The 21,559-nt window shown below is 50.0% G+C and overlaps 1 protein-coding gene across 1 annotated transcript in view; it reads right to left on the minus strand.

The window, feature by feature from the left end:
* Positions 1–1,844: 1,844 nt before the first annotated feature.
* The window catches only part of FRMPD3 (FERM and PDZ domain containing 3), a 96,709-nt gene continuing 76,994 nt past the window's right edge, over positions 1,845–21,559 (minus strand). Inside the window, exons 15-17 of the mRNA XM_065411031.1 lie at positions 11,482–11,626; positions 6,807–7,628; positions 1,845–4,693 (exon numbers count right to left, since the gene is read on the minus strand). Of these exons, the coding sequence (XP_065267103.1) occupies positions 1,845–4,693; positions 6,807–7,628; positions 11,482–11,626 (3,816 nt within the window). The remainder of the gene's footprint in view (positions 4,694–6,806; positions 7,629–11,481; positions 11,627–21,559) is intronic.

A 21,559-nucleotide genomic window follows, 5' to 3' on the forward strand; every position in this document is an offset into this window, starting at 1 on the left:
AAACTCTCCGTTTCTTAGTAGATAATGGATGGGGACAGCTCCCTGTTGGCCTTCAGGACTGTAATAGGCATCGCCTGCCATGGACTGAACTCTGGCTATTCCACTGTATATTTTGCTACATGGTTCTTGAAAGCCGGAGGCAAGAAGTGCTCTGTCCATATAGTGAGATCCTCCGTTGCTGATGACAATGGCCAAAGGCTGGTTGAAGCTGTGGGCCAGGGAAGGTTATTGCACTAGGTAAAAGACACGTGTTAAAAGCACATTGTGCATTTCCATAACTCATATGGAAAACAAGAGATTTCAAATATATGTGTCTCATATAAAAAAATAGAGATAGGAGGTGATGCATTGGATTGAGATCCCATATCATCTCTTTACACTCTACAAGTGAGTGTGCATCTCCCTTCCGACACCTGCCTTCACTAGCCAATCTAATTTCTCTTTCTTTTAGACTTGGATGCATATGCTCTAAAACACAGCAACACAGGGATTCCACCATGGCCTGTTCTCCTCACGTGCGCATGAGGTGGAGTTGGTGGGGTGATTAGGGTGGATGCAGAAACTTGGGGTTTCCCCTCGACTCTGTTTTGGAGGAGAGGGAGGTGCACTGACACACCAGTTAAGGCGCTCTGATTTGTTAGCAACAGATGCTAGGTTTCGGGGGGTGTTGGGGATGACGGAAAGCAAGTAGGCACCATTTCACCACACGTCTGGAAGAAACCCCCCCCCAAATGCTAAAAATGACTTCTCTTGGCAATCAATCCAGTGGCATAGTAAGAGAGAGTTCCCAGGATCTCCCCACCTCGATCAGCAGGCAGGTGGGAATGACTGGCTCAAGAGGTGGAGCCCGTGTATCTCCCTTCCAGAACAGCTGTTGAATTCTAACCTTATGCTATAGGTGAAAGCCAGTTGGGTTTATTCTCTGCTGCTCACTCCCTAATGGACATTACCACACCGTCCCACAGGGCTGTGGAGAGAGGGCTAGGACTGAGCCTTCACAGCACTGGAGAGGTGGGTGAAGGAGGTCTACCCATAGCTGCTAGCCCAGCCTGTGGCTTGTTATAACTATGGAACAGGCTGGGTTCCCCAGGTGTTCTGTAACTCAGCTATATCCATCCAGCCGAGGAAAAGACACCCTGCTTGGATGTATTAAGTTGTAACCCTGGGATGCTACCTTGCACTAGTTAGTGCCTGTGACCAGAGCAAGTGCGTGCACATCTGCGCTGGCATTCTGATATCTGCTAGGGCAACCCAACTCCCTGCATCAGGTCTATAGGATTCCCCCCACCTTGAGACTACTTCGCTCCCTCTAATGTGGCCTTGGGGACTTTTATATCCTGCTGCTAACTGAGGGCAGCGCTTGTAGTCTGAGGGTCTCTGGAGGCATAAGAGCTGTTTACGTGGCAAGATGCTGGCTTGGATCCAAGCGGACTCAGACCCAAGTGAAGCTGGAGGGTCTCAGCTCAGTTCCTACTTACAGACTGGCCCAGTGCACCATGCTAAAGTAAAAAGTGTCAGCTGTCTGTCCAGGGGAGACCCAGAACCAAATTAGCAGGGGGAGTGAATTGCTACACCTCCCAGGTAAGGTCATTGATAAGACGGCATGGGAGAGCATGCAGAGTGGCTGCCTGGAGCCCACCTACAGGCTGGCAGACAGCTAACTATAGACTTAAATTTCCCCTTCAAACGCCACCAATGCAGCTATTCACTCCACAGAGAAGTAAAGAATGTCTTTGCCCCTGCAGCCCTGTTACAAACAGGCCTTCCCTGCGGACACACACTCACTACAAGAACCACTGACACACAGCTTGGAATACACTGGCTTGTTCGGTTCCGTAGCCAGCTTACTTATTGATCAGCGTCTTCAAGGAGCGGGTGAATGTGCTCATAACAGTCGCAACCGTGGCTGACTGGCGGGACTGCTGCTCCGCCGTCTGGTGGTGACTCAGCGTTCTGGCTGTCGACTCCTCTGCCGCCCTCAGCAAGAAGGTGTAATTCCGCACCACCTCCTCCACCTTGGTCAGCAGCTCCTGGCGCTGGGACTCAGAACGCACGATGTACACTAGCTTCACGAATGTCTCGATGAGGCTGCTCAGCACCTGGAAGCTGCTTGTGATTGCTGAGAGCATGTGCGTCGGGCTCTTGTCCACAGCTGCCACCCTGCGGCAGGAGGCCCTGAATTCTTTGAACTTCAGGGCAAGCTCTTGCTTGTATTCGGCCAGCTGGGAGATGTAGGGTTTGCAGTCCCGAATTTCGGGGCTCACCACGCACTGCCTTAGGATGGTCAGGAGCTCGTTAGTGTCCAGTTGCACTGCCAGAAACCCGTCTGGCAACGCATAGGCATGGCCTCGAAGGGCATGGACCTTAGCCAGGCTCCCCTCAAAGGTGGAGGTCCTTAAGTCTATCTCCTGGGTCTGGCTGTCCTCAGGGCTGCTGCAGGCAGTGGCATCCAGGACCTGAAGGGTCCTGCTCATTACCGGGACCATCTGATTGTCCAGCTTCATGCCTGGCAGGATCTGCATGGGGATGGAATAAGAGAGCTCATCCTTCTCACTCCCATCATCTGCCACGTCGCACTTCCTATAGTAGAAGCAATACCGGATGGAGCAGCACTTCTTGTCCTCCATGTCTTCTTCCGGCAGCTCAGCGTGACTAGGGTACATCTCCTCCTGGATGGAGAAAGCCGTTGAGCCCTTCTGGCTCTTCTTCTCCTGTGCTGTTTGAACATAAGATGGGTCACCTGTTCTTGGGGATTCCTGGATCTTGCTCTTAGGCGCAGAGCTATGGGCCCCGGCGTCACCCTCACTCTGCAGGCCTGTCTGCTTGGCTGGATAGGTGTCCTGGTAGATGTCAGAGGAAAGAGATGTTCGGTCAGTCTGGTCTATTTCGCTGACACTGTAGCGGCGCATCAGCTTCTTGTAGTGTGGTGCCCCCATGCACTCTCCACGGGAGGTGCATGTTGTCAAACAAGACATGCCATTCTCTGGATCTGACCGGTAGTCTCTGGACTCTAAGCTTGTGGATCGTATCCGCCTGCTCTTAGAAGGGCTGCTCATGCTTGTAAGTCTACCTGCTTCAGCCTGCTTCTGGTTGTCAGGGGCCTTCTCCCTCCCTCGCCTCTCCAGCTCCGGTGCTGCTATCTGGTTGGGGTGCGGTCTCACCCCTCTGCAGATCCGCTTGCAGTCGCAGCTGCGCCTCTGCTCCCTGGACATCCCTGGGACTTTCTGCACAGGGCTGCTTTTCAGCTGACAGCTGCAGCGCCCAGGCACAGAAGGGTGCAGGTATTCCGGTGGCGGGAGGTCACCTTTGGTCTTTGGCTTGAGCAGCTCTTCCAGGAATTCCAGCTCGTACTGTTTCACCTTCTGCAGCTGGGCCTGCCGCTCGTCCGTCTCCTTCTTCAGCCGCGTTGGGAAGGTGGCGGAAAACAGCTTCCTCAACCTGAAGTGGGCTTTCGGGGCTTTGGGTTTAGCTGGAACGTCAGAGTCCTGCTGGGTCACCTCCAGGACCTTTTCTGCTTTCTTGGAAGGCACGGTGCTAATCTGCAAGCCCTCAGATCTGGACACCAGCTGGATCTGCCCTTTGGGATCCTCGCTGATGCTCTTGGAAGTACCACTGGTGGACGGAGAGTGCAGACTGCTACCCTCTGTTTTTAAGCTTTTGGCACAACTTTCATGCTGCATTTCCTCCCCTTGGCTCGCAGGACCAATGTGTTTCTGGTAGACGGGGTTAGCAGCGTCACCTTTTGCTTTTTGACCTGGCTCCCCACTTGCCGGCTTCCCTCCAGAGTCTCCGCTCACTTTCTGCGGGTAGCTCTTCGAAAGAAAAGTCTTGGGCTGCAGTCTTTCGCCACCCACAGGGGAGGAATGGAAAGCATCGCCCCTACTGCCATGAGGCTCTTTCGGGCTCAGAGAGGCTTTGCCTTGCGGCTGCAGTTGGCAGTCGCACAAGGTCTCCACAGCTGGCTGACTCCCTTTAAATTTTAAATGCTTGCTACTGGAAGGCACACAGCTGCCACTCCCACTGGCCTGCTTGTCTGCTTGAGGACTAGCCACCACGGCTGCCACTTGGGCAGGGGAGCCTTTGCTGCTTACCACTTGCTGCAGAGCAGCTGAAATGGTCACTCCGCCCTTAGGATCCAGGGTTAGTTTAGGGCTCAGCCGGACCTCTTTGGGCATCTTCTCCCGTAGATCCTGCACCTGGTCCCTGCTCAAGGCAGCCGCAGTGTGCAGTGACACTTCAAAGGCTGCTTTTGAGTGGCTGGGGCCTTTGCATTCGGAGCCCGGCATTGTCATGCCCCTGTTCTTTTGCTCATTCAGCTGCGGTGAGCGCACTGGCTGGACAGCCAAGGTGTAACTCTGCTCTCTGTGCTGCTGCTCCTGCTTAATCCTGCCGCAAGCGAGGCTGGGGGGCTGGTTAGAGAAAGCTGGCTTCAGGGAAGGGCCTGGCTCCTGGCGCCCCAGAAGGTATGGCGAGGTGAGGACGGCTTGGGCAGCACAGCTCTGGATTCGGAAGGGAAGGTCCTTCCTGGCGAGCAGCTTTTCTTTGTTGATATGCTGGGCCAGGAAGTAGGCGGCGTTCTGGTGCTGCTTCATGGCCGAGACCATCTCTGAGACATCGGTTAGCTCTGAGGAGTTGGTTTCGTGGCCGGAGTCCAAGGAGGACTCGGGCGTGATGGCAGCCAGAACAATCAGACCTGAGAAAACACAAGAGGAACATGGGGACGTTATCCTCAGGTCTCATCACTGCTTGGAGGAGACAGCAACGCAGAGGGGTAGGAGAGTGGGTACTGCTGCCCATGCCCAGCAGGCCTTAGTGCGTTCACCATTTACTCAGCCTGAAGGAATCCAACTGATAACACATTTGCACTTAAAAGGGCAACCTGGCCAAGGTGGCTTACAGCTGCAGAATCTACCAGGGCAGGATAACCCTGTGAACGCCCAGGGCCAAATGTCTGATGTCAGCGGGGTTACGCCAGGGATGAGTTTGTCCCACAGCGTTGATCTGATGGCTCATCACTATCATTACTAATCTGCGCACATCAATCACATAGAGAGGCATGCTTTGGCTCTGCTTTGCCCAAAGGCAAAAGAGCTGCCTCGGGAGAGGTTGACTGAATGGTTTGTGCTTGGGAAAGGAGGGGGCCGTTGATTTCCAAAGCAGTTGCACTCTCACGTCCCATGCACAAGGGGAAGCTTCCCAGAAACAGGTGCAGGCACAGGTGCCAACTTTCCCAAGTGCCGGGGGGTGCTCGACCCCGGCTCTGTCCCAAGCCCTGCCCCCACTCCACCCCTTCCCCCAAGGCCCCGCCCCGGCTCTTCCCACCCAGTTCTGCCCCCCTTCCCTCCCTCCCAGGCTCCTGCCTGCCACGATCAGCTGTTTTGTGGTATGCTTGAGATTGGGAGGGGGAGGCACTGATTCGTGGGGCCCACCGCCGGGTGGGAGGCACTGGGGGTTGGGGGGGAGCTGACAGGTGCTGCTGAGCATCCACCATTTTTCTCCGTGGGTGCTCCAGCCCCGGAGCACCCCCGGAGTCGGTGCCTATGGGTGCAGGGTAATCAGGATATTACTGCATACTGCCAGCCGGGATTTCCTTCCCTTCTTCATTATGAACAGTGAAGATGCTGCAGTGTACTGGAGACTGATGGTGTCATCTCTACAGGACACCCTGTCTCTGACATCAGCCTTGGGTGCGAGGGAAATGGGTGAGGGCGTCTCAGGGAACTGATACAGGGTTATGGAGTCTTTCATTTCTAGGTGGCTGGTTCAAATTCACTGGAGACTGAAAGTCATTACCATCTGACAACTATTTGCTGGCTTGTGTGAAATCAATGTGGTCCCAGTCCAGTTCACAGTGGACAGGTGTCCCCATCACAACTGACACTGATTGCTGCTCTGAGGGAGCAGATGTGCTGCAAAGACTGAATTCTCCTTCCAGCCTGAGAGCGCATCTGGGGAGGGAAGCTCTGGACCCATGCTGGGCCTGCTTTGTGCACAGGCAGAGCTCTCAACCCAGCCCCTTTCTCAATTCCCTGGGGGAAGGGAGGGCAGCAGTGCTGCGTTAGCTGCCACACTGTGCGGCCAGCAGCAGATCCAGCAGCTTCTTCCAGTGGAACATCATGCTGAGTTTCTTTGAGGGGCTCTCAATGCATGTTGGAGTATTGGCCATTTGGGCAGCATCCACTGGCTGTGCTGTTGTTGGTGACAGAGGTCACAGATCAGAGAGTCACTGAGACCACCACCAACCCTGCACTGTCTGGAGAGAATTCCCTAAGTTTGCTTGTAATCTTTCCAGCAGCATGAAGAACCTACAGCTCTTACCCCACTTCCCCCTCCTCCATGGCTGTCTCAGCAGCACCACGGAGGGTACATCACAGAGAGAGGGGTGCCAGGATTGGGGGACCCCTCACAGCCCAGGGCACAGCCTGCGTGTCGGAGCTCTGCTCTGCAGGGCTTTCTTGTGCCCCAGCTTGCATGGCTTTTGGGGTGCAGGCAGCTGGGTGGATCCCAGCTGCAGGGAGGAAGCACTCCAGCCATGGGGACTGCTGTTGCTCTCCAGTTCAGACAGGAGGATTCCATCCTCCAGCCCCCCAAAAGCTTTCCAGCACCTGCCCGTCTGTTCCCCCTCTGCACTAGTCCCAGGATGGGGCTCTCGCTAAGGCCTGTGCTTCCAGAATCCCCTCCAAATACGAATCAAAGCTTAGACAGAGGAAGGAGAGAGAGGCAAGGATGAGAGGAGAGAGAAAGGGAGGGGGAGACTCACCCCCAGATGGTACATGGAAGCACAAAAGCTCTGCCTACTCCACTACCTGCTGTCTGTTGTGGCTGGGGGTGCGGACAATCCTCCGAAGCAGCCAGGGCTTCCAGAGCCTGCAGGGTGGACACCAGGGCATCATCCAGCTCCTGGGCGTGGTCTCGGACTGTCCGCGTTTGCACGCTGTCTATCAGCGTCACGGGGATCTCATCGTACAGGATGCCGCAGAGGTGCCGGCCCTGCTCCTGGCTCTGCGTGGCAGCCCTGCGCTTGGGGTCGTCCTCATCAGAGCTATTATCTCGAAAACCCGGAGGCGGGGCAGCGATAGCGGGGAGCAGGGCAGTGGTCTCGTCCTCTTCCTCATCGCTCCCCGGAGGCGGGAGGGACATCAAGTCCACTATGTTGTCATGGGAGCTGCCAGGCTTGCCACCTTTCCGAGAGGCCAGCCGGCTCTTGAGTTTGGCTTTGCAGGAGTTACAGTAGAAGTGCATGGCATCGTTCCTCATGTGGTTGTCCATGGTGTTGGCCCTTGCCCTACTTGCCTGGTGGTCCCGGTCAAGGCCATCCGGGTTGTACTCATTGGCAACACCGTCATAGCCTTGGCCGGAGCTTTTGGAAGTGGGGTCGGATTTGGTCCTGGGCCTGGTTTCCTCAAAGAAGATCAGGTTTTCATTGATGTCTGTCCTGTTTTCTCGCTGCTTCCTCTGCTCCCGCATGTGCAGGTAACAAAAGCTGACGAGCTCCGAGTCCAACCCCTTGGGAACTCGAGGGCTGGATTCCCTGGGGCTGGAGGCAGCGCCACCCAAGAACCCGCTCTCTTTCTTTCCCGAGTGCCCCACTGCAGCCGGCCGGTGGATGTTGTGCGCGTTGATGTAATCTAAACCAAAATAACAATTATCATGTTAGAGCAGCGCCCATGAGAAGGAAGGGACAGTCTGGAAATCTATCCTGCACTGTAGGGAGCCACCAATACTCACCTGCCCCCTGCTAGTCTACCTATTGCATTAAAATCATTGGGACATCACAGTTGGCATGAACATGCAACAGCACAAAGGGCACAATCTATGGGGACACAGCTACTTGTTCTCCTCCAACACACCCACTTCCCAGCCCAGCTAAGCCAAGAGCTTTTACCAGCTCGGCTGATATGCTCTCCAGCAACGCACCTGGTGCATTCCCCAACTCAGCTACCGCAGTCTCCTGCCAGCTCTGTGGCACATTCACCAGTATTCAGTCGGGTAAGAGAATTTATATACAGGTCCAGGACGTGCATAAAATTATCATTTCTGTGCTGGGCAATAGCAACAGAAACAGGTGGGCAGTGACCCAGCAGAAAGGACCCTTTGACAAACTGCACAGTGATGTGTGCCGTGCTCATATGCTCTGTGGCTCACCTCAGGCAATGGCACAGCCAGAACACCAGGTGCATTAAGCAGAGTGGCAGATGTCTTCTACGTGAATGAACCAGCTGGGACATTCAGCAGAACTGGAGTTTCCCACCTAGATGCAACAGCTAGAATTGCCAGCTTCATTCTAATGGTTCGTAGGTTTTAGGGCCAGAAAAGACCATTGTGATCATCTAGTCCAGGCCAGAGAACCCCACCCAGCAGTTCCTGCATCCAGCCCAACAGTGTGTGCTGGAACTAGTTATCTGTTGGGAAGACGTCTACTTTTAATGTAAAGACTCCAAGTGATGGGGAATCTGCCACTTGGGATTCTACTCAATTGGTTAATTACCCTCATGGCTAAAGATTTGTGCCTTATGTTCACCTTGAATTTGTCTAGCTCTGGCTTCCAGCCATTGGATCTTGCTGATCACAGAAATGTAGGGCTGGAAAGATCTTGAGCGGCCATCTGATTCAGCCCCCTGCACTGAGGCATGACCAAGTATACCAAGACCATCTAAACCAACTACAGTCCTCTAGCATCAGTAGTAAACATTATGTATGGAGTTTCCTCCACTCTCCGGAGATTTCTTTGTGCAGGTGAGACATAAAGTCCAGGCCTTGTGGGGGATTTCTGACTGCATCCCAGAAGACCTGCACAGCTCTGCCGAGAACTAGTGCTGGGGACACAGGCTCCTTGTTACAAAATACACATCTACCCCGATATAACACGAATTTGGATATAACGCGGTAAAGCAGTGCTCCGGGGGGCTGCGCACTCCAGCAGATCAAAGCAAGTTCGATATAACGCAGTTTCACCTATAACGCAGTACGATTTTTTGGCTCCCGAGGACAGCGTTATATCGGGGTAGAGGTGTATAAACAAAATCAAATAAATTCTAACTGAATTCATTAGCTCAGCAACTTGGGCAATTTGTCTCCCAATCTGCACATTTGTATTAAACTGTTCATCACCTGCAGTATAAAAACCCCAACAAGAATAAATGTATATTTTAAATGGAGACATCAGTGGCTAGAGGCTAAATTTGTGTAGCTAAACAGCAACTCCTCCATCATGAACCCCTCTTCTCTTAGGAACTGCATGTCTCTGGGGACTCGGATGGGCGATGGAACCTTTCACTTCCAGGTCACCAGTTCAAAGCCAGCTCCCTCGTTGGAAGGCTCAAGAGAGAGGCTGAGGACCGAACGGGACATGGAGACTGAACTATTCCCTCCCTTCTAGAAGCGGGCAACCTCCAGGTCTAGGTTGAAGTGAACAGATGGGGTGAAACGCTGAAGTGACAAACTTGTCTGTGTGGGAGTGGGACCCATTGTACACATCCCTATATCACAGCCACCTAACTTCTGCCTACATGGTCACCGTTCCTGAAGTGACCACACTGCAGCATAGCGCAAGGCACTCCCTCTTCCCCCATCTCCCAGTCTCAGGCTGAGCACACTGTTGCACCTGCAGACCCCTCAGCAAGGGACAAGCAGGAGGCTGGCTTCAGGAAACTGAGCTCAGGGTGCTTGCCTGGTACTACAGGGCACTAGCCACCTGCCCATGGCACAGAACCAGAGCTGGGGGCAAGGAGGGGACCTTTGCTGCATATTTGAATTCCTTCTGTGGGCTAGCTGTGTAAGTTCCTGGGCTGTGGGGTAAGGAGGAGCTGGCAAACAGCTGAGCTATCAGCTGTCACCGCTGGTGTTAACACCAGCTTTGAGAGGATTTTCATGGGGGAAGCACATGACCTGACTGCACAATTCTGCAGCAAAGTGTACTGGCTCCTGTTAAAGGCAGCTGATCTGCTGGACCTCATCAAAGGGAGATGGATTTAACTGGTAATACCAGCACAATACTCACCCTTAAAACAGCTACAGTTCCACAGGAGACTTCAGTGGGCCCCAGGGAAGACAGATGTGCTCCTCTCCCAGGCAAAGAGTGGGAACCAGGGCTTGATTTTACAGTTAAGATTTTGGCACAGGCTGACTGCAGCCTGGAAATTCAGAGCCCAGGTAATATGACTCACTCCGTTGGGGCTCTCTGACCCCTCCTGTAGAAACACGTTCTCCTGAGGGAATCTCACCTGTCTTTGTAGGCTAAATCCAACCCTTCTGAACCAAACCTGGGCATCTGGGCTGGTGCACTGGGTTCCAGTGGGGCTGAAGGGGGAAAGAATTTCACCCTGCAGGCCACAGGGGCTCCTGTGTCACCATGCTACAGGGATAAATTGGTTGTTGGATCCAAACAGCCACCAATGCGTTGCCTCCCTCCACTTCTTTTCCTGTCCTACCCCACAAATCCAGCTGCATGAGGACACAGAGAGAGCTCCCCAATCCCACCCCCATGCAGTGTGGCACTGGGTCCTTTGTGGCTGCAGAGGAAGGGGCCGGATCTACCCTGACACATTTGTTTCAGTTATAGAATGGGACCCTGTGACGGGTACTGGCCCTTTGAGGTAGTGTCAACTGGCCCCATCTCAAATGGAGACGTGAAACCCCATGTGCATCTTAGTTAGAAAGAATCTCCTTGCCTGGCTAATGCTTCTGCTTCTACACTCTATATTGCCCCCTGCACAGGCCAAGATTTCCAAAAGTGACTGGTGATTTTGGGTGCCCAATACGAGTCCCCTTTAAAGGTGGCATGATTTCCAGATGTTCTACGCACACACCCCTGAAATCCAGGCCCCTCTAAGGTTCTCAGATTGGACACCTCAAAATTAAGGCACCCAAAATCATGAGTCACTTTTGGGAATCTGGGCCATACACCTTCAGTTCTAACGCACAACAGCGGCAGTGCCAGAAGCCCCCAGCGTAGTTCCTCCAACACCCACTGGAGGATGTCAGTGTGTCTGAATCTACATCTCTGCAGATCAGTAAAGGCAGCAGAAAAACATTCCCAAGTACGGTCTCTTTGTTCTGCACAGATGCTCAGGACAGTCTCCTCAGCAAAGAACCCTGCAAACTCATGCCAACTGCAGGATCGTGAGTCACAGCGTCTGCACATGATCTCTGCAGGAACATTGCAAGCTGGCCTGTGGGCATCCAGTGCTGATTTTTGCTGGTGGCACTAAGTCTTTCTAAATGACAGGAATGTGCTGAGCCAGCTTAGATCTTCCATGTGGAAGGGCACTCAGTGAGTCAGTGGTATACCCAGAGCTAGAACCTCTGTCTTCTGAAACCCGGCTTTTTCCTGCTAGCCAATGCTGCCTGCTGTGTCGAAAGGGCCACTGTTGGTTTTGCTTCCATCCCAATGCAGAGGAGATTTCAGAAGGAATTAATCTCCTTTCCTAACTGTGCTAAACAGCAGGGTAGGGGGCACAAAAAACAGAGGCTGAAACGTACCTGCCTTGGAAATCTGAGGAGGTGGTGGCTGGCTGGACGGCCTAGAAAAGATCATCTTCTTGGTGTCCACCAGGAGGCGGCAGTAGCCTGCTAGCAGGCAGGCAAAATTGGTGGCTTCGGGCCACTCCATCAGCAGCACCAGTGGCTGGAAAGGAAAAAGGGAAAAGCAAATAAAGGCAATGGGTTTCAGCTGATACACAAATTAAGCCAAGTGCGCCAAAGGGGACTGTGTATGTGGGTCCTGCACTGGATTGTGTTCTTTCTAGGTGGGAGGGGAATGCTCCCCACTTCCCCCCTCAGCCATGGCTCTGCCACACAACCAGATCCACAGAGAAGAAACCAGTGACCCAAGAAACACAACTCGGCTGTATAATGGGATGAATGAACACCGCTTCCTCTTCCTTATCCCCAAACAGAAAAACGAGGTACGAGATTTCACATAGCTCTAACTCTACCTACGCCACCCGGTGTTGAAACGAAGCCACCAGGACCTAGAGAGGTCTGAAGAAATGTGAGCTCCCAGCAATGAAACTTCAGGAAGGGTGAATTATTAACTCCTCCCAACTCCTAATCTATGTCAAAGATTTACTGCTAGCCATCTGGAAAGTTAAATCTGTGCCTTAGGAGCAAGCGGTGTCATTTTGTTTAGGAGAAACATTTATTCTCATGCTATGAAAGGATTTTAATCCCTGCTTTAAGGGAAAACTCAGACACAATCTCAGCTATTTTATGTATAGAATATCGCTCCTGCACCCCTGATATAGTAAAATTGTCACGATCACCATCCCCCCCCCCCATATCATCCTGTTTTAGCCACGCTAGGAAGAGGCTGTTGTTAGGAATAGACTTTATTTCCACCTGCAAAGATAAGGCTTTGGATACACTGGGAATTTGCCCCAGTTCCTGCCATCAGTGGCCAGGCACGGCAAAGCTGAACCAGTGTAAACCCTTTGGGTAGACAGGCAGAATGGCTATTTGCACTGACGCAGTTAACCTCGGTTTCAAGCAGCTCTGCTGATGCAATAGCATCTGCCTGTATGTATTAGGGCAGTGGTTTTCAAAGTTTGGGTCGCGACCCAGTAGTGGGTTGTGGAATGCAAAGCACTGGGTCGCCTTGCTCAGCACCCAGGGACCCTGGCGGCCAGCCAGTAAAAACTAGCAGTCCCTACCTGTTCTGACACTGCGCTGCACCCTGGAAGCACTCAGCAGCAAGTCCGGCTCATAGGCAGGGGGGCCACGGGGCTCCACACACTGCCCCCACCCCAAGCACCAGCTCTGCTGGAGGGGGCAGTGCCTGCAGGCGAGAGCTGCGTGGAGCTGCTTGCGCGCCTTCGCCTAGGACCCAGACCTGCCGCTGGCCACTTTTGGGGTGTAGCGCGGTCCGCAGTGCCAGGACAGGCAGGAAGCCTGCCTCTGCACCCTGGCTGCACTGCTGACCGAGAGCCGCTAGAGGTAAGCCTGCACCCCAACCTCGTGCCCCAATCCCCTGTACCAGCCCTGAGCCCCCCCCAAACCCAGATCCCCTTCCTGCACCCCAACCCTTTCATCCCCAGCCCCAGCCCAGAGCCCGCACCCCCAGCCCTGAGCCCCCTCCCAAACCCCTCATCCCCAGCTCCATTGGGTTGCGGGCATCAACAATTTTCTTCAACTGGGTCACCAGAAAAAAAGTTTGAAAACCACTATATTAGGGGTTTGCACAGGTGCCGCTGCAGTGTGGCTGGTCTTTGATGGCTGGACTCAGGGCAGACCCCCAGTACAGACAAAGCCTATGACTGGCCAGTCCATAGAAGTCAATTTCTCTAGAAGAGAGTGGTTCAAGGCATTTAAATGTAAACAAACTGAGACCATTGCAAATGAGAGCCACACATCACTATCTTTCACAACACGAGAAATGCCTTCTGTTATCGCCTCATCAGTAACGGTACTAAGAGGCCACCGACTGGGAAAAATGTAACATGTAAACATAGAGCAGGACCATCTCAGGTATTCGCAATGAGACAAACAGTTTATGTCTGAGATGACTTGGTATTTCAGGGATAGTTGTGAACCTAGCTCATTAACATTCATATTACAGTGCGGCTCTCTAGGGCCCAATTGAATTGTGGGGCTCTGTTGTCCTAAGTGCTATTCACACAAAAGGTAAGAGAAATTCCCTTCCCCCAAGAGTTTACAATCTAAGTAGACAAGACTGACAAAGAGCGGGGAGAGACGTGATTTGTCAATGTCTCACAGAGGGTGAGTGCTTGAGCTGAGCTGAGAACCAAGGTCTCCTGGGTCCCAGTCCAGTGCACTATCCACTGGACTATGCTGCCTCTCAAAGATAAAACCAAAACTGTCCTAGGTTGCACGGCTTGGCCATTTTTGGAAGCATGTGGCTTCATATGCAGAGCAGTCCGTGGAGCTCCCAGAGGAAATATAGGGAGTGTTGATTGGTATTTGCTACTCTTTTGGTTCACAAGCTGTGAATGTAACAGGAGATGCAGGGTTTGGAAGCACCAGTCTGATGGTTATGTCTTTATCATCTTCTCAGAGTCTATACTGGTAGGGCTGAGTAATAATAATAAAGGAACTGAGTAGGGATAGCTGCAGTGACAGCTTCAAAGAATGGCTAATATTCTTCTCTCCAAAGCAAGCGGATGATGACTATGAAGATAATCAAGTCCATCCAGTGGGAGGTGTATTTGCCTGTGTCATAATGACAGAAGGGCTCCAATGCCCACAGTTTTGTTTCAGACTAGTGTTCAGCGTGCTTTACCAGATTTGTCATAACAACGCTCACTTTCTAACATCTTGGGTTGGCTACAGACCTCCATCTCTTCCTGGCTGATGATGACCTGGCCTCAGTTATACATACCTTGGTCCCCTCCCTTCCGGCCTCAGCAATGCAGTATTCCTGGGCAGGAAGCCATCAGCCCTTCCAGATAGAATAGATGTTCCTGTTTACCTCTCAGCTATGCTTGCATCTGGCTGGGTTTCACTGACTCAGGTGTAAAGGGCAATACTGAGTAAAGAAGTTGGCTCACCAGCAGCTGAGCAGTTGATTTACAGCTGCTAGTAGGCATGTGCCTAATAAGCAAATACGCTCAAACAAGAATCTTTGCCACCAGCACGGTTTATGGGTTTTTTCCTCTAAAAGGGATTTTTATTGTGGTCACAAATAAACACTAAAATCAAGATTACAGGAATCAAAGAGAGTAACGAGAGACAAGGAAATGAAGTGGCTGCATCGTGCAACACAATGGAGAGCTCACAGGATCTAGACTCCTGCCCCTTTTAACCCAGCTCCTAGCTTCAGCGGAAGTGAGGTAAGGTAGCCCATGTATTCAGATTTCTGCTTGAGGCTAGTCCCTTTTCTCCATGCTGAAGCCTTTCCAGGTATTTGAAGCTGTCTGTTGAAGGAGGGAGCCCCTGGTTTTTCCAGTCGGCAGCAAGAGTAATCTGAGAGCTAACAAGAAGAAATGAAGTGGTAAGACCTGACCGAGGCCGCAGAAGCAACTGTCAGCACCTGATGGTGCTAATGGAGGGGATAAAATTCAACTCAAAGGCCAGATTCTGGGTTGTGCGCCGGTGGTGCAGAGGGCAGCTTCTGGTTGGAGTGTCACAGAGTTTAAGGGCAGAAGGGACCCCGCACATCATCGAGTCTGACCTCCTGTATCTCTCAGGCCACCACCACCACCCAACACCTGCACACTAAACCCAACAGCCAAAATTAGATCAAAGTATTACAGCCCGCAGGAGACATAACTTTTATGTGCCACAGGTAGAGAATTGGAAGGACCAAGGTACACCAGTGCCCAAGGCCCCTGCAATGGCAGGGAAACAATGAAGTGAGATATACCTAGATAATCCTGGCATGTGACTGGCACCCCACACACTGCAGAGGAAGGTGACAAACCCCCAAGGGCACTGCCAATCTGACCTGGGGGGAAATTCCTTCCTGACCCCCACATATGGCGATCAGTTAGACGCTGACCATGTGAGCAAGAACCAGCCAGCCACGCAATGGTCATAAATGGCCACTAGAGTAGTCCCCTTGTGGAAGGGAACTCCCTACTGACACAAATCTGATGGAGCCGGCTTCTGCACCAGCTGCCTGCCCACCCTTGCACAGCAGGAGTGGCAGAGCTCTAAGAGATGCCAGAGCTGGGTAACCAGCTCCCTGATGCCTCCTCACTCCTTTGCGGCAAGTGGAGCGGATGCAGTGAGAACCTAGCCTCAAGGGTTTTTTCTACTAAAACCAGAATATTTTGATTTTTGGACAATTCCACCATATGAATCAGAGAGCCAGATTGTCCACAATCTCTCCAACGTGAATCATTGTCAGAGAAGCCCAATCTGTATATTCTATCAGGGACGAAACAGGATTGGGTTCTGAGTGACTCTGCGATTAACGCAACTTGGCACTTTCTGCAGATAACTGAAAGCCAAAGGGCAGAACGTATGAGGATTACTAATGCTGAATGACCCTTGCCATGTCTCCACGTGAGCACAGCTACTCAGTTTTTGTTTGGTAATTAGTAAGATGCACATCCTAGCTGACTATAACATTACTATTCTGCAAGCAAGAAGTCTTAATACCAATTAGCATTACTAGCTTAGCATTACTGCTTTGTTATTCGGCAGAACACATTGCTTGATTAAACGATAATGACATTTAGGCAAATGATGGGTGCTAGTTTTGTTATACAATTGGTCAAGTGTGAAGATTTTATTATTGCAAATTAAATGACATTGTTAGCTGCACAACATCACACTTGATCCAGTTGCTTACCCCCTTACCGGGCTGGTAAAAGAAAAGAGAAGGTATTATGAATGAGAGACAAAGGAGAGGGTAAACCAAGATACTTTAAAATCCTAGTAATCTAGGTCCATATGTTCCAAGCATGCAAGGAGAATGAGTTGTTAAAAAGATACTTGGTTATATTATATATTCCAAGCATGCAAGGAAAATGGGTTGTTAAAAAGATACTTTGTTAAATCAGACTTGGGAATAAAGGGGAAAAATTTCCATTCTGAATAGTCAGTTGTTCAATTTACAATCAATGTTGCTGGGGAATTTACGCAGCACTAGCTTTGAACTGCTTTCAATTGAGCTGCTGAGTAATAATAATAAAGGAACTGAACTGTGTTTTATGGCTTTGATTGTTTTCTCTTTGTGGATAACATGGATTTACCACGATAGGTTTAGAATCCCACTGTTTGGCAAAGTCCTGTAAGGAACAGCGAGGACTACTGTCGAAGATCGTTATTTCCCCCTAGGTATTCCATGTCTGGAAAATCAACTCCTCTGGATTATTGCGGGGCTTCTGGTATCCTAACTACTACTGTAATAATCAACAACACTTATACAGCCTGTGTTGTTCCACATAAACAAATCAGTGCCAGTGGTCTGCTGTAGTCCTCATGGCAGATCATGTGGTATTACTGATCCTTTTATATAGGCATGTTCTTTTAGGTCCCAGTTCAGCAAAGCATTCAAGCACTTGCTTAAATCTTTCCCCGATTAGCAAAACACTTAAGTACATGCTCAACTTTAAGCATGTGTTTAATCCCACTGAAGTCAATGGAATGGAAGTACGTGCTTAAGTGCTTTGATTGATAGATGCTAAATTGGAGCATACGGGATGTCTTGAGACAAGTTGGTGAGTTTCTAATATGCACCATGTCGATGGAGTATGTCAAGGACATTTGTTTTCTGTTCTCCATGGCACATGCTCCATGTGTCTTCATACTGGTGTATCTTGTCTCCATGCACATGAAATCTTTTCTCACACTTAAACACTACTACAAGATTGAGTGCTCATCTCCCTAGATCCAATGAGAGGCTATTTCCTTCTAATGCCTGACCATTTAATTTTCACATTTCACGTGTTGACCTTTCATGGTGGCTTGTTTCATATCTGCCATCGTCTGATCACTAACTGGCATGTTCTGGGTGCCCATTCTTTCACTGGGATCATTACTGTATCACTGCTGGAGTCTCTTGACCACATATCACCAACAGGCCTACCCGTCCCTGGATGATTCTCTCTATGGATGTTGTTACTGAATTATTTATCTGGTTTTTGCTGTGCAGTGGCAACTTTAGGAGGAATGTTGGCTCAGGAGAAACTAGGACACATTTAACGGACCAATCCTATTCCTTTGAAAATTTCAAACTTCATCGTCTCAGCTGGATTTACACATTGCACCAGTTTAGTCCATTCAAGATTTCAACGTCCATCCAGACCCAAAACTACAAGTACATTCATGAGGCAAGGATGTCTGATGCTTGGAGCTCTTTACACTCACAGATAAAAGCACAATAAAATCCAGAGGGGCTGGAAACAGAGTTGGCAGAATTTTTCCACATTTTGATTTTTCAATGATTTTTTATGTTAAAATTTCAAATTTTAATGAAAAAAGAGAGAACGAAATTTTTGAAGAAAATGTCCATTAACATTTTCCTATTTTTCAACCAGCTACATCAGGATGTTAATATTAGACAAATTCACACAGGAAATATGGGGCAGCTTTTTGGAACAGCTTCCCTAGGGATGTGGTGCATTCTTCATCACTCCATGTCTTTAAATCAAGAATGGATATCTTGCTAAAGGTTATGCTGTAGCTCAATCAGAAGTGATAGGGCTTGATGGGGGAATCACTGGGAGAAATTCTCTGCCTGCCTTATGTATGTAGGAGGTCTAGTTAGATCAGGGATCGACAACCTTTGGCATGCGGCCCGTCAGGGAAATCTGCTGGCGGGCCGGTTTGTTTACCTGCAGCGTCCACAGGTTTGGCCGATCGCAGCTGTGACTGGCCGCGGTTTGCCGTTCCAGGCCAATGGGGGCTGCAGGAAGCAGCGGCCAGCACATCCCTCGGCCCACGCCACTTCCTGCAGACCCCATTGGCCTGGAACGGCAAATTGCAGCCAGTGGGAGCTGTGATCGGCCGAACCTGCGGACGCTGCAGGTAAACAAACTGGCCTGGCCTGTCAGCGGATTTCCCTGACGGGCCACATACCAAAGGTTGCCGATCCCTGGGTTAGATGATCAAGATGGTCCCTTATGGCTTTAAATCCAGGAATCTGTGAACAGGCATAACCACAATATGAACTTCAAGCTTAAGTATTATTATTTTTGTATCTGTTTCAGTGTACTTTACATGGTCCATCCATAGCCAGAGCGATGCACATTCATGTGCTGCAATAGAACTTGAGGTCTGAATATACATAATTTACATTTTCTGGTTTACTTGACTTCTAGTGTCAAGTTTATAGCTAATAATCTGACCATCTGGGCCTAACAAGACAGTCAGTTCTTCACTGGTGCCTGACCTTTTTTCCCCTTAAGCATTATTAGCTCTGACTCTATCAATTCAAAGCTCATTGCAATCAGGAACATTATTTCTCTGTCATTTGTTGATCAATAAAATTCCTACTTTTGTTTGCATACAATCTGCAGGCCTTGTAAAGTCATTCTGTTTATTCCAGTTTGATCAGCAACACCTTTTGCAGGGCAAATTTGGTCATCTGCTTATTTCTGACAGCTTCTGTCCAATTCCAGAGCCTTTGGGTATGTACCCCCATGGGTATATAACTTTGAGTATCGTCTCCACCTTGATTCCAGTGGCTGCTGTTTTTAGCTGGGCTTCTGTTAGCTCATTAGCTCTAGCTATCTCCATAGCTTTTTCTAGGGAAAGCACGGCTCCTACACAGGGAAGTTTCTCTCTTCTTTACACCAACAACTATACAGTCTCTCACAGTCCCATCAACATCTATATGATATCACGGTAATCTTACATTTTCTTACAGACTAGTCAAATGTCTCTCTGACTCCTTGTGCTTTGCTGTGGAGTTTTGAACTATCAAAAACTGGGTTTGTTTTTGGCATAGCATATGCTTTATATTTATCAAAGCAAGTTCTCAGTGCTTTCCAATCTTCTGCACCAATGGACCGCATGCTGAAAGTGCCTCCGCTTTTGCCCCTGTCCGCAGTCTTGGATAGCTGCATTTGTTTCTTATTCAGATTTGGCTTTGTATGGTCCAGAAAATGTCAGTTCCACAAGCTGTTTGAATCTTTGTCGTGTTTCTGGATGGCTGCCCGATTCCTAGTCCATTTTGAATGCAGGGAAGCCAGCAATATCCACGGTGTTCTAGATGGCAGGGGAGTGTGTCTACTTCTGAGACCACATATTGTTGGGTGCCTTGTTTTAATTAAACTAGCAAGACTCTGGTTAGCAGCATTTCCAACTGCTCCTCCACACTAGAAGCCTAAGACAAAAAAAGTCTCAATCTTCCTCTCACTCTCTCCAGAAGGAAGGGTTTCAGCATGGTTCAGTGCAAATAAAACTAATGCGATTAATGCAGTTTAGAGTAGCAGATCCTGTTACTTATACACATGTACCCTCCCCCCCCCATCACCTCTAGAAAGGCCTGTGCATTGCATAACAGGAAGGCCTGCTTGATATCTGATTGCCTCCTTCCCAGTCTTTATAATTGTACCAGTAGCTCCTATAAAACAGATGTTGGTGGCAATGTTTGTAAATAAACTCAGTCCACCTCTGCCCCAGAATGTTTTTAAGATCTATGAAGTCATCATAGTACTGTCATGCATGGGCATGGGTGTATGTGCACCAATGCCAACTACTGGCTAGAATCAGAACTGCTTCACTGTGTGTCATAGGTGCGATACTGCTAGTGGAGTGTCTTTTAGGTCAGCTGTTTTGAACCTGTGCTTTGGGAGAAGCAGGGTCTTATTTCTGTCCCTGCTGCCACCATGAAGCTCTGAGTGACCATGGTGAGCAGCACCATGACAACTGGGAAGGCCTAGATCTTACGCTACACTGCAGGAAGTCCTGGCTCCTCCATGTAGCAATGAGGATGGGCCAATCTTCAGCTGGTGCCAACCAGCATCGTTCTGTTGATTTTTCTCCAGGATCTGGCCGAGCATTATTCTACCCACCAGGGAAGGTTCCTCAATGTGCACTGCAGTTGTTCACCTGCTTTGTTGCTTACATGAGGGAGGGGGCCCTGGGGAAGCAGGAGGGGATGTGTTAGCCCAGTCAATGCAAGAATTAGAAAGCTACAGAATGTACTTGTAGAAAGGCCTTTTATTTCCATTACACACTGGAAGCAGCCCCAAGGCCCCTGCAAGACACTGAAATCAATAGCCAGATTCTAGGCACAGTAGCAGCCAGGGATCTTTCTGAATTAATTTTTTCGTTGTTTTCCTTTGTAAAGTCTTGATCTCTGCTAAGTGCTGGCTGGCTGCAGGCCCTGCTGGGAGACATGAAATCAATTACCCTGATGCTTTTGATTGAACTGTGCTTGGCTAGTCACCAGTCCCCATGCCGCTTCTGCACCTCATCTTAGCTCCTTGCTCAGATGTGCAACTAAGCTGGGTACGACATGCAGCCCAGGTGGGAATTTCCACTGGGAAAAGATGGACCCTTTGAACCCACAGATGCCATTGTGAGGTTAGCCAGTTCCCAGGTGGCATCCTGGCTGGGTGCACAGATCTGACACCAGTGGTGCTGGAACAATTTTCATAGTGGGGGTGCTGAAGCCGGAAGCCACGTATTTGGGTTTATTACTGCTTCAAGCTACTGCACCCCCAACACCCCTAGTTCCCGCACCAATGTATTTTTTAGAGGGGCACAGCAGGGTGTCTCCGCTAATATCAATAATAATAATAAAAAGCAACCAACTACAAAGTGGCTGTGTCATAAAAATAAAAGTTTATTGTAAACACAGCTGTAACGAGTCAAAACCCAATGTAATGATTGCTTCAATAGAAAGGGATGGATTAATCAAATCATGAGTGCAGTGAGAAAGGAAAGGAATGTCAGATCTGAACTCAAAGAACAAGCCTTGGAGCTAATCAGCTGTCTGTCTGATTGATGCTCTTATTTATAGGGCAACTACCACCCTTCTATGGAAAACCCAGGCTTGAGTTCCTTGGGATTAAACTAACCAGCCTCTCTATCGCCTTTGCACTGGAAATTGGGCCTGGAATAAATCCTGCTGGGATTGTCATATGGATTTTTAAATGGTGCAACAAGATGGTGATAGTCTCATCTCTGTCTGGACCTTGATGCC

The sequence above is a fragment of the Emys orbicularis genome, chromosome 9 (genome assembly GCF_028017835.1).
Source record: "Emys orbicularis isolate rEmyOrb1 chromosome 9, rEmyOrb1.hap1, whole genome shotgun sequence".
In the NCBI taxonomy this organism is placed as follows: domain Eukaryota; kingdom Metazoa; phylum Chordata; order Testudines; family Emydidae; genus Emys; species Emys orbicularis.